General features: G+C 61.8%; 1 protein-coding gene across 1 annotated transcript; it reads right to left on the reverse strand.

Moving 5' to 3' along the window:
* Window positions 1-868: 868 nt before the first annotated feature.
* Window positions 869-5,605, reverse strand: MYCL (MYCL proto-oncogene, bHLH transcription factor). Its single transcript, XM_058856699.1, has 2 exons — window positions 4,916-5,605; window positions 869-2,606 (listed from the first exon to the last, which is right to left on the reverse strand). The coding sequence occupies exons 1-2, from the start codon at window positions 5,418-5,420 to the stop codon at window positions 2,041-2,043; spliced, it is 1,071 nt and encodes a 356-aa protein (XP_058712682.1). The 5' UTR covers window positions 5,421-5,605; the 3' UTR covers window positions 869-2,040.
* Window positions 5,606-11,103: the final 5,498 nt, after the last annotated feature.

Genomic DNA, 11,103 nt, shown 5'->3' on the forward strand with positions numbered 1-11,103 from the left:
CGTTTGAGGGGCTGGTACAGCTGGGCTTTGTTTCCTGCGCATGGGCGAGGTGTCAGATTTAGGTCAGCCCGCTCCCTGGTTAAGCTGTGGGTCATGAGAGCACCTTTTAATGCAGCTCTGAAAGGCTGTGACACCGTGTGATGCAACACAAGAGTGTGAAACGCTGCTGGAACCAAAGGGATGGGTGTTTAAGGGCTTCTGTGTGCCATCCTTGCTATTTAAGGCTGGTTTCCCCCAGGTGATCGATGCTCCAGCAGCAGCAGCTCCTCGCTCCTGACTCCTCAGCAGTAACATAATCCCACGTCCCTCCTGCATTTAGAGCGAGGCTTTTGCTGCCAGGACAAAGGAAACCCAAAGGCGTCAGGTTTGGGGGCAGCAGGGAGAACACATGTATATATAATTTCATCCACTTGGCAGATCTGGGATATGGAGCTCTCTGGTGCCCCTGGAAGCGGGTGGATTGCATTCCCCCCCTCCCTATAGGGTTACTCCAGCCCCAGCCCCAGCCCCTGACCTGTGTGACAGCCATGGCCCCACACCCCCTGCCCCAAACCCCATTAGGGGGGTTTATGGTTACATCAAAGCCTTCTCCGAGCCCAGCCTGCCCTTCCTTGCCAATAAAACCACTTAAAAGGAGGAAAAATAATCCAGGTGATTCATTTCCCTGGCCGCAGCACCACCACCACTTCTTGGAGCGCTGGGAGAAAGCCAGGACAAAGAGCTCAGTCTTGGTGCAGCCGAACCCTGGTGCAAAATAGATTAATTTCTATTCATGACCAGGGTACCCCAAAACCCAGGGGCCAGAGCAGCCCCCCCATGGAAACCCACAGCCAACTGCACGGAAAAAAACAACCCAGACTGTTGCAAACTTATTTATTTATGAAGTATGAGGTAATGAAGAAAGTGCTAAATCCAACCAGTGTTAACTCTAACAGTTCTCAGCAGGTCAGCAGGGACCCCAGGGTGCCATCCTGCAGGACCACCCCTGCCAGCACCCCTGGGAGGGGACAGGGGACTCTGCCACCCACATCCCCCCACAGGCCGGGCAGCAGGAGGGCACAGACAGGGAAGGCAGCGCAGCCCAACCTTTGCTGGGGATTTTAAGTGGCTGCTGGTGAAGAAGAACACACAAAGGTGGGGGAAAAAAGGGTCACAAGGATGCTCACAAGGATGGGAAAGGGATAAAATTCCCTGTTATTGCAAATGGGTGGTTTGGAGAGCTGCAAGGGGGTGAATGGACTCTGCGAGGACTCAGCTCGAGGGTCCAGCAGGAACCAGCCCCTTCCTGATCTCCCTAAAGTGCAGCAGGACTGAGCCCTCCCCCACAGCAGGAAATCCCCCTTAAAAAAAAAAAAAAGTTTTTATATATTTATATATATATAAAAAAGCAAACTCTTTACCAATACTTCTCAAAAAGTGGTACAAAAATACAGTATAAAAACACAGCCTCCAGTATAAGACTCGCAGTTACAGCAGCAGTTTCTAGAAGATAAAATCCAGGACCAGCTACTGCATGAAGTGACAAGGAAGTGAGGTACGGTCCAGCCGAGCAAGGGGATTGCCCAGGGGGTGCTGTGAGACACATCCTGCCGTCACCATCTCCGTGGGATCCCTCCAGAGGACAGCCCCGTGCTGGGCTCTGTGTCTGCCTGCTTCCAGGAGCCAAGGCAGACGTGGTTGCTTGGGATTTTTAAGGTGAGGTGGATGCCCAGGCGTAGCTCCCAGAAATGCTGTCAGTGGCAAATGGCAGAGAGGGGTGGTGGGGAGGGGGAAGAAATTCGAGCTCTTGACCTGGAGCAGTCACTGAGGAAGCTTCACAGCAGGGACAAGGGGAATTTTGGAATACCCAGCGCCAGGAAGCCGACCCCAGGTAGGTGATGCTGGGGATGGGTCTCTGCTCTGGACCCGTTCCCGCAGCCACTGCCACGTGCTCCAGCCCCCGGGGCCAACGGTTCAACAAGCAACCAAAAAATTCAAAATTGTGCAAATTGAGAAGGAGCTGGGGGGTTGTGGGGACCAGAGTGGGGGGCACACCGGCTGCTAGTGCCCCTTAAGGTGAGCAATCCGTTTGAGCAGCTGGGTCTGGCGCAGCTGCAGCTGCCGCTTCTCGGCTGCCATCCTCCTCTCGGCGCTGATGAGGGACTGCAGGTACTCCGAGGATTTGCTCAGGATCACCACTTTGGGGGTCTTGGGGCAGCTGGCAAGCCCAGGTACCTGGTCCCGCAGGGCCAGGAAGCGCGAGCGCAGGTCGTTGCGCCGCTTGCGCTCCAGGTAGTTGTGGTTTTTCCTCTTGGCCACGTCCTCGCTGTCCGAGCCGGGGCTGCTGCTGGGTTTTGGCAAGCCAGGCTCAGGCAGGCTCACGGCAGGGGCTGGCTCCACAGCGCTGGGTGGCTCATCCTCCTCCTGGTCCTGCTGGGGTGACTCGGGAGGGGGACAGGAGTCCGGCGGCGAGCGGGCGGCGTAGTTGTGCTGCTGCTGGTGGACGGAGATGTGGAAGCGTTTCATGCAGGGGTCCAGGGGGTCGGCACGCAGCGTGATGGTGACCGGCTTCCTCAGGCCGAGCGATTGTCTCTTGTCCACCGTCACCACGTCGATCTCTTCACCTTCTGCTCACATGGCAAAGAAAGAACAAACCCCCATCAGCTGGGAATGCCCAGTGCTCTTCACCACCTTTCTATGGGTGCCCCACAGCTCCCTGGAAAACCTCCCCACTGAAGTTTGCCCCTGCACTGCGAACTCTGCGACCTCTTCTGCGACCTCCAGAAGGGACTGAGTGATTTAAGTGCCCTTCCAATACCATCACGTGGGAAGGAGTGGAATTCCCTCCCTGTTTTCATGCGCCTGGTCCCCCAGAATTGGACTGGGAGGCTTTACTTCCACCTCACTTCAGCACCAGGAGCAACGTGTGTTCATCATAAAGGATCATCGGGAAAGAAACAGCCGAGCCCTCCTGCGAGGTGGGGGGGAACTGGAGGAGCAGGATGCTGGGACAGCCTAGTTCCAAAGTTCATCCCGGTCGGGAGCTTTCATGGCCCATTGGAATTGTAAATGAGGGATATAAGGGCAGAACTAGCCTTTGTCTCCCTCGGCTGCAGCTTCCCACCTCGGTGACTTGTTACTTTTCACAAGTGATAAAGCCCATTCAGCCCCGGCTTCCCGGGGACAGAGGGGACAATCCCCCACCGAGCAGGGAGGGAGGGAGGGAGAGGTGAAGAGGTCCCAGAGCAGACTCTGAACCTCAAAGGCATCTCAAGCCCAGAAACAGAAAGACCTAAATAAAGCATAATTGGCCCCAAAGCACTCTGCCTGTTGCCACTGCAGTTGTCCCGTCCCAGCAAAGCCCAGTGGCAGGGAGCTTGCTCTGGGGACATCCGCAACCACTGCTCTCACTTCAGGGGATGGGCCTCCAACTTTTTTCCTAGACTTTGGGGGAAAATATAGCCATTGCTAAAGGTCCCTTGAGATGCTCAAACCACCCCCCTCAGCATCGTGGGCAGAGGTCTGGCCACCATTATCCGGTGAGGGGGCCAGTGGTGAGCTCCTGATAGTGGCCCCAGCCGATACCCCAAACCCTCCAGGCCTTGGGGTTCAGCCCAGGGAGCCCAAACCCCCCTGACAGTGGAGCTCCTGGGCTGGGGGACACTCAGCAGTGTCACAACCCGCGCGGTCTCAGCCCCGTGTACACACACACAACCTCATTAATAAAAACTCACACCGCCTAACCCCGCCCCCCAGAGGCGCTCATTGGCTGTCCCACGGGGCAGGCCGGCTGTTCTGCCATCCCATTGGTCCGCGCTCCTGTCCATCAGCGCGGCCCCTCTCATTGTTTGCAATCTGTTGCTTTTTGTTCGGCGCCCACGTGGCGCGGCCGGACCCCTCCGGGACCCCCGGGACCCCACCGGGACCCTCCCGGGACCCCACCGGCATCCCCGCGGCCCCCGCCAGGCCCGCGCATATTTGGGTTAAGCCTCTTAACGCCCGCGACCTGGCTTACAGTCCCCGGGCTACTAATGGCATTAAGCCCCGCGCCGTGACTCACCGGCGCAGGTGGCGGCCACCGGCAGATTTATTAACGGGGTCACGGCACCGCCTCAGCGCTCCCACGGCAGCCGAGTCAGCCCGGCCTCCGCGGGAGCCAGGGAAACATCGCACGGGCCCCCACGGGTCGCGGGGGGGTTGCGGAGAGCCGGAGGGTGTTTGCAAATAAGCGCCGAAAATTGGCGTGAGATTGGAGAGATGAGGGGCAGCGGCACCACAATGCCCTTGGCGGGTGGGTTTCGGAGGTATCCGCGTCTCAGCCCGATCCCCCCGTGTTGTAAACACCCACACACACACCCACACACCCCACGCGGGACAGGCAGACGTGCCCCGGGGCTGGGCTGGGACACGCCGCAGCCGGGGCGGCTGTTCCTGCCCGTCCGACCGAGCCACCGCCTGCGGGGACACGCCGCAGCTCCCAAACCTGCTGCCCCCGGGACATATTTTGCCTTTTATCCCGAGGGAAGCCCGTCCCGGGTGGACCGTGGGAGGAAGAAGGGGGAGCAGCCGAATTTACGAGCCGCTGGCAGAGCGCGGAGCGCAACGCTCAAACCCCCAAACTTTGCAGGGTGAGCTGCAAACTTGCCCTTCAACCTTCCCACGAGGTTTCCGTGGGGCCGGGACGAGGGAAAGGGGCCGGAGGGAGCCCCACGCACCCTCCCGAGAGGGACAGGGGTTTCCTGAACAGAAACCCAGCCGGAAAGGGGAACAGCCGAGCCCGCTTTGTTCGTGGGGCCGGGACCGGGGCTCGCTGGGAGCCTCAACAAAGGCGCAGCCCGGCTGGGAGACTCCCTGCACACACATGTGCGGACACGCGTGGCTCCAGCAAGGCCGGGGGCACCGGGCAGCTCGGCGGAGGAGCGGCTCCATCCCTTACCGGAATCGCTCTGGCCCTCAGATCCCGAGGATGCGGGGATCTTGCTCTCGGCCAGCGGGCAAAGGAAGACGGCAGCGGGATCCACGCACTCGCTGACGGAGCTGCTGAACCCAAAATCCTGCGCGAAGGATGGTTTGTGCGGGGTGGCTCTCTGCGTGCCCGTGGAAAGTTTCTCTGTCATCGCCTTCTCCAGTCTCTCCCGCGCTGAAAAACCGCTCCACATGCAATCCTTGAGGATGAAAGCGCTCAGGTTCCCGAAGATCTGCCCCGTCCCTATGAGATATTCCGGCTCTTCCCCGGCGAGGCAGTACCGGGAGAGCCATCCCGGGCGCTCCTCCGCCCCCGAGCAGCACCCCTTCTCTCCGGGGGTGCCCATCGGGGACAACGGGGGCGTGGGGACCAGCTCGAACTTCTTCCAGATGTCCTCGCTGGGCGCCGTGGAGCGGTGGAAATCCTCCTGGGCGTCGTGATCGTAGAAGTAGTGCTGGTACGAGTCCAACTCCATCTCGGCACGGGGAAAGGAGCGGCCGAGAGAAGAACGGGCGCTCAGGAGAGGGGCAGCCCCAGGGATGAGGGGGGACCCCCACCCCGGCGCCAGCCCCCGAGCCGGGACCGCGGGCGCATTGTTCCCCCGCTCTTATAGCCCGGCCGCGGAGCCCGGCCGCGCCTCCGCCAATCGCCGCGCGAGGATTTGCATAATGGGCGTGGTCATTACCAATGCCACGCCCCCCGAGGGGACACGGTGAGGGGGGTCCCCGGTGGTCCCCGGTGTCGCTCCCGGGGTTCTGGACCTGCAGCCACGCCGTGCGCCGGGCTTGGGGCTTCTCGCTGTGTCCAGGAGCGTCCCGGGGGCTCCCAGCGCCGTCCTTGGCCCGGCGGGAGGGGCAGGGTTTGGGGGATCCCCCGGGGCAAGCGCTAAGGAGCGACACGCAGCTGTGCCACCAGCCTGGGGACCAGGGCAAAGCTAACTGGAGAAGAGGGGACAAGTCACAAGGAGGCATCACCTGCTGCCGGGGACGATTTTTGAGTGCTCTTTCTCCTCTGTCCCCCCTGCTTGGCCATCACCCCAGTTCCTGTTGGGCTGCCCAGCTCACACAGGACGCTGACACCACAGGCAGGAAAGTGGCTCCAGCACCGGGCAGCACTGGGGTCACTCAGTGTTTGTGTCCAGCTCAGGGTGACACCCTGGATGCCACCTGGAGGAATCCCCGCTCCTTCCCAAAGCCCCCACAGACCCAGCTGGGGACATTTTCCTCCTGAAAGACAGACACCAACTCCAGCAAAAAGCTGGCTAAAGCAAGGAGGGGCTGTGGGAACACGAGAAAAACAGAGCTGGGGGACACAGTGCCCATGAGGAACGAGGTCTGTGCACGGAGGAAGGGCCATGAAGGGTCTGGGAGCCCCTGGGAATGTCAGGAGCCACAGGCTGGAGGGAAGCTGGGGTGCCCTGGGACACGCACACAGCTCCCACCAGCAGCATTCTGCCCATGCAGCACCCGGCACGTCCAGCCTTGGGGTCCGGAGGGACACGCTGTGCGTGTCCTTGGGGACACTGATGATGCTGCATCTCTCCAACGCCAAGTTCCTTCTAGAAAGGGCAATAAATGTTGTGAAAACACAGTGGGGCTTTCACCTCCTGCACTGAGTTGTTACACACACACACACACACACACACGCAGGTACAAAGTCCACCAGGAACCGACAGATTCCCATCACAGCGTGTGTGTGAACCCACTTCACCCCAGCACCCTCCTTTCTTCACCCGCCGTGGATGCGGCCACGGGATTTGCCCCAGCCGGCAGCACCGGGAGTTGGGGGGGACTGGGAGCACCGGCCCTGGAGGGAGGAAGCTGTCCCAGTTCAGCCCAGTCCAGCCCAGTCCAGCCCAGTCCAGCCCAGTCCAGCCCAGTACTGCAATGCCCTTCATGGACCAGCACAGCCCAGTAAAGTCCAGTGCAGTCAGACCGGTGTAGCCCAGCACTGCCCAGTCCAGCCCAGCTCAGACAAGCCCAGTCCAGCCCAGTCCGGTCCATCACGGATCCCCCCGGTCCCCCCCGGTCCCCGTCCCCCTCCGCCGCCACCGGCGGGCGCCGGGCGCCACCTGCTGGGCCCGGGAGCACCGTGCGAGGGGTGGCGGGGACGGGGACACGCGGGTGACACCGCACCGGGCACCCCCCGCCTGGGGGGACAGCGCCGCCCATCACTCCGTGCCTCAGTTTCCCCATTGCCTCAGTTTCCCCACTGCTCCATCTGAAGGCACTGAGCAGGCAGAGCAGCGGGGCTGGGAGCGGGCGCTGGGCTGGCGGCTGTCCCCAAGCAGGTGACGTCCCCCGGTGTGTCCGGGTGTGTCCCCGGGTGGCTCCGACCCTTCCCTTGCTGGCTCGGGGCTCGGCGGACCCTGCAAAGCTTTGCGAGGGTGCCGGCCCGGGGCTGTGGCTTCCCTCCATGGCCACAGCGACCTAAATGTCCTCCTGACCCTTCCAGAGCATCCCTGAGCATCCCAATCCTGCCCGCAACGCCCGTGGGGCCGGGACAAGAGCTGCGGGATCCGGGAATCGCGGTGGAGCCCGGGTTGATGCTCCCTTTGTGCTTCGGCCCCGGTCCCCAGCCACGCTGGGAGCCCCGGGCGTGTGGCCGGGCTGTCACCAGCCGGAGTCCTCCCACCTTTCCCTTTCCCTCTCTGGGAAGCGTGGGTGAAGCCACAGATCGGCCTGCACTGAGGGCAGAGCTGCCACAGAGGTTTGTGCAGTGACAAGCGCTGGTGGCCATGGGGACACGGCTGGCACTGTCCCGGCCCCGCCTGCTGTGACCCCGGCACCTCCGCAGGCACGGGAGCGCAGCCTGCCCCAGCCTATAGCGCCCGGCCACGTCTCCATCCTCCCTTCCTTCCTTCCTTCCTTCTCCCCTTCCTCCCCGCCGGCCTCTGGGACACCGCCAGCTCTTCCCAGGGCGAGGCAGGAGCCTGTCCCGGCTCCGAGGGGCTCCGGGTGCTCTGAAGGTGCTGGAGGGGGCTGGAGGGGCAGCGCAGCCCTTTCCTCCCTGGCGAGCAGCACCCGAGAGCCTCTCGCTGCTAACGCCGTGCGAGGGTGACAGCTCCGGAGGCTGCGGTGACAGCGGCAGAGGGGCCACCCACGGGACAGGACAGCCCTCACCGTGCCCCGCAGCTGCACGGTGCTGGCACAGGTCCCCAGGCAGCGCCACTGCGTGTCCCCAGCGCTGGCACAGTCCCACGGGAGCTGCCCTGGTGGCTGGCACTGCTCCGCACATGATGCAAGGGCAGCTCTGCGTGTCTGTGGCCTTTGGATCCCCACTTCCAGCAGGGCTGGGCTTTGAAGCTCCAGACCCCAGAGGGCTTTCCCGGCAGTGGGCAGCCACCCCCGGAGCCTGACAGGTGTCGCGGGGGTGTCCTGGGTGTGGTTCTGCCTCTTGGTGTCCCCATCCCACTGCAGCAGCAGCCCTGGAGCCGCTCTGCCGTCCCCGTGCGAGCTTTGGATGCTCAGGGAGGGAGCAGAGGCTGTGCCAGCACATCCTGGCTCCATCTCGTCCCCCTCTGCCTTGTGACACGGTCCCCAGGGTCCCACACAGGACAGGGGTGGGCAGCACAGGGCAGCAGCCACGCAGTGAGTCCCTTTTGTCCCCGAGAAGCTGTTGGCTGGAGGTTTGCAAAAAAATGCCATCCCGAGCCCCTTTGGTCTGCAGCATCACCACTGAACGCTGCCCAGCCTGAAGGGAGGGGAACAGTGCCCACAGCCCCGGGGTCACAGCAGCCCCAGCTCCCTGGGCGTGCAGCCACCCACTCTGAGAGTGCAGGGAAAAGGAGAGGAAAATGCACCACTGCTTCCAGCCCTGCTGCCTCCTCACTCCCTCCATCCCTCCCCTCATTTTGTCGCTGTCACACCCTGCCCGACAGCAGGAGGTGCCCTGAGCCCTGGAGAAGCTCTGCGGTGTCAGGCAGTGCCATCCACACGCTCAGGATGTTCTGCGGTCCCCCCAAAAGCTCCGGGATCACCTCGCTGCTGTTTGTCCCCAAGCCCATCCCTCCTGTCCGGGCTGGCCCAGCCTGGCAGGGCGGTCTGGTTTCGGGTGCTCTCACACTTGCTCAGATCCTGCTCCAGGCTGTGCCGGATGTGACAGCGGGAGGTGTGGGTGGCAGGCGGGATGGCATCGTGCACCCCCCTCCTTCCATGTCCTCAGGGCCAGCATTTGGGTGCCATCCCCAAAAAGGCCCCTTTGGTGTCCCCAGCTGAGGGATGGGGAGGCCCCCGGTGCGGTGTCACTGTCAGAGGGGTGCTTGGAGCGGTCCTGGTGACAACGGTGGCCCTGTGAGTGGCCCAGCCCAGCCCAGCCACCTGCGGGTCCCTGGAGGTCCCAGGCTTGGCAGGAGCTGCTGCGCCGACATCCCCGCTGGGATCAGCCCTTGGCGGGTCCTTTATCACCGGGAGGATCCCCCAGAGCATCTGCTCGGGAGGAAAGGCTCAAATCCCCCACCGGAAATTGTGCAATAGCAGATCTGGGGGAGAAAATCCTCCTAATCCAGGGAAATCCTGGTCTGCCTACTTCTCCTCTTCATATGCAAGGCTGGGTTCACCTATCTGGGGTGTTTCTGCACAATCTCTGTCTCAAAGGCTGTCTCTTTGTTCCCCTAAATCCGTGTTTGCCCAGGAGGCAGCTCCTGAGCCTTTGCTCAAGGACAGGAATGTCAAAAGCATTCCCGGGAGCTGAGGAGCTCCCAGGACAAAGGGAGAAGGGTAATGGTGCTGGGGTCACACCCAGTGGGGGTCTGCTCCCCAGAGCATGGCCAAGTGCCACCACAGGAGTCCCCTCTGCTCCTTGGTTCCATGTGAAAAGGGAAACTGAGGCAGATCTTCATCCACACCTGACTCCTCGCTTCTTTAGAGGTATTTTGTGTCCCTGATTTGGACGCCCTGAAGCCCCACACAGGCCCCCATCCCGAGGGGGTGGCATCTCTGTGACACATCCCTGTGACAAGGGGGACCCACTGCAGGTGTATGAGGGGCCAGAAACTGTGAGTCAATGGTGACACCAGCTCGGTGCTCCCAAAAACTGGGAGAGCCTGGAGCTGCTGGGCCACCCAGCCTGCTCATCCCTCAGGTTCTGCTGCATCCCAGGCCCTGTCCTGCCTGCTCCCATCCCCATGCCCAGCTCCAAGTGGCACTCAGGGCACGGCGCCGGTGCCACGCTGGCCCCCTTGGCCCAGCCCTGCTCTGCAGCCTCGTCTCAGGGTGATCTTTGAGCCCTGGTGGCCTGAGCCAAGGGCAGCTGGTGGCTGTCACTGGGGTGACACGACACTGACACGGGGCTGTGTGTGCTCACTGGTGGGCAAACAGCGGCTGGCACGGCGGAGAGGGGCTGGGATCGATGTCTGTGTGTCCATCCAGGGAGGGGGACACTGGAAGTGTCCCCTGCATCCTTTCCAGCAGGGCCTGTTGTGTGACAGGACAAGGGGTGATGGTTTAAACTGAAAGAGAGGAGGTTTAGGTGAGATGTAAAGAAAGTTTTTAACCACGAGGGCGGTGGGGCACTGGCACAGGCTGCCCAGAGAGGAGGTGGATGCTCCATTCCTGGAACTGCTCAAGGCCAGGGAGGATGGGGCTTGGAGCAACCTGTCTGGGAGGTGCCATGAGATGGGCTGCAAGGCCCCTTCCAACCCAAACCGCCCTGAAAACTCAGCTTCTGAGCTTGCTGACATGGTTTTCTAAGGACTTTCCCAGGACAGTAACTGTAAACATAGATATGTGGACATTCTTTCTGTTCCATGTCTTGTGATGGACATCTCTCATGGCCAGTGCAGTGGGAAAGTGTTATCCTGACCATCCCATCCCTGGCCGTGGTCAGAAGCCTATAAATCCTGGGAGGAAAAAGAAACTTTCTCTTTCTTTCACCACACCTCGACCTGTGTCCGTGTGACCTGTTCATCTTCAGCGGCGACAAGGGATGAAGGGCTGGGATGGAGGGAAGGGATGGAGTGGGGGGCTGAGGGATGAAGAACGGGAGAATGGAGGGATGAGGTCAAGTGGGACAGAGGGGAGGCGACGAAACCAGGGAGCCGCAGGCAGGGGAGGGCCGGGACAGCAGGAGCAGGAGCAGGAGCAGGAGCAGGAGGAGGAGGAGGAGGAGGAGGAGGAGGAGGCAGCTGGGGGCGGGTCCTCCCGGGGCGGGCTCGGCCG

The sequence above is a fragment of the Poecile atricapillus genome, chromosome 24 (assembly GCF_030490865.1).
Source record: "Poecile atricapillus isolate bPoeAtr1 chromosome 24, bPoeAtr1.hap1, whole genome shotgun sequence".
Lineage (NCBI taxonomy): Eukaryota > Metazoa > Chordata > Aves > Passeriformes > Paridae > Poecile > Poecile atricapillus.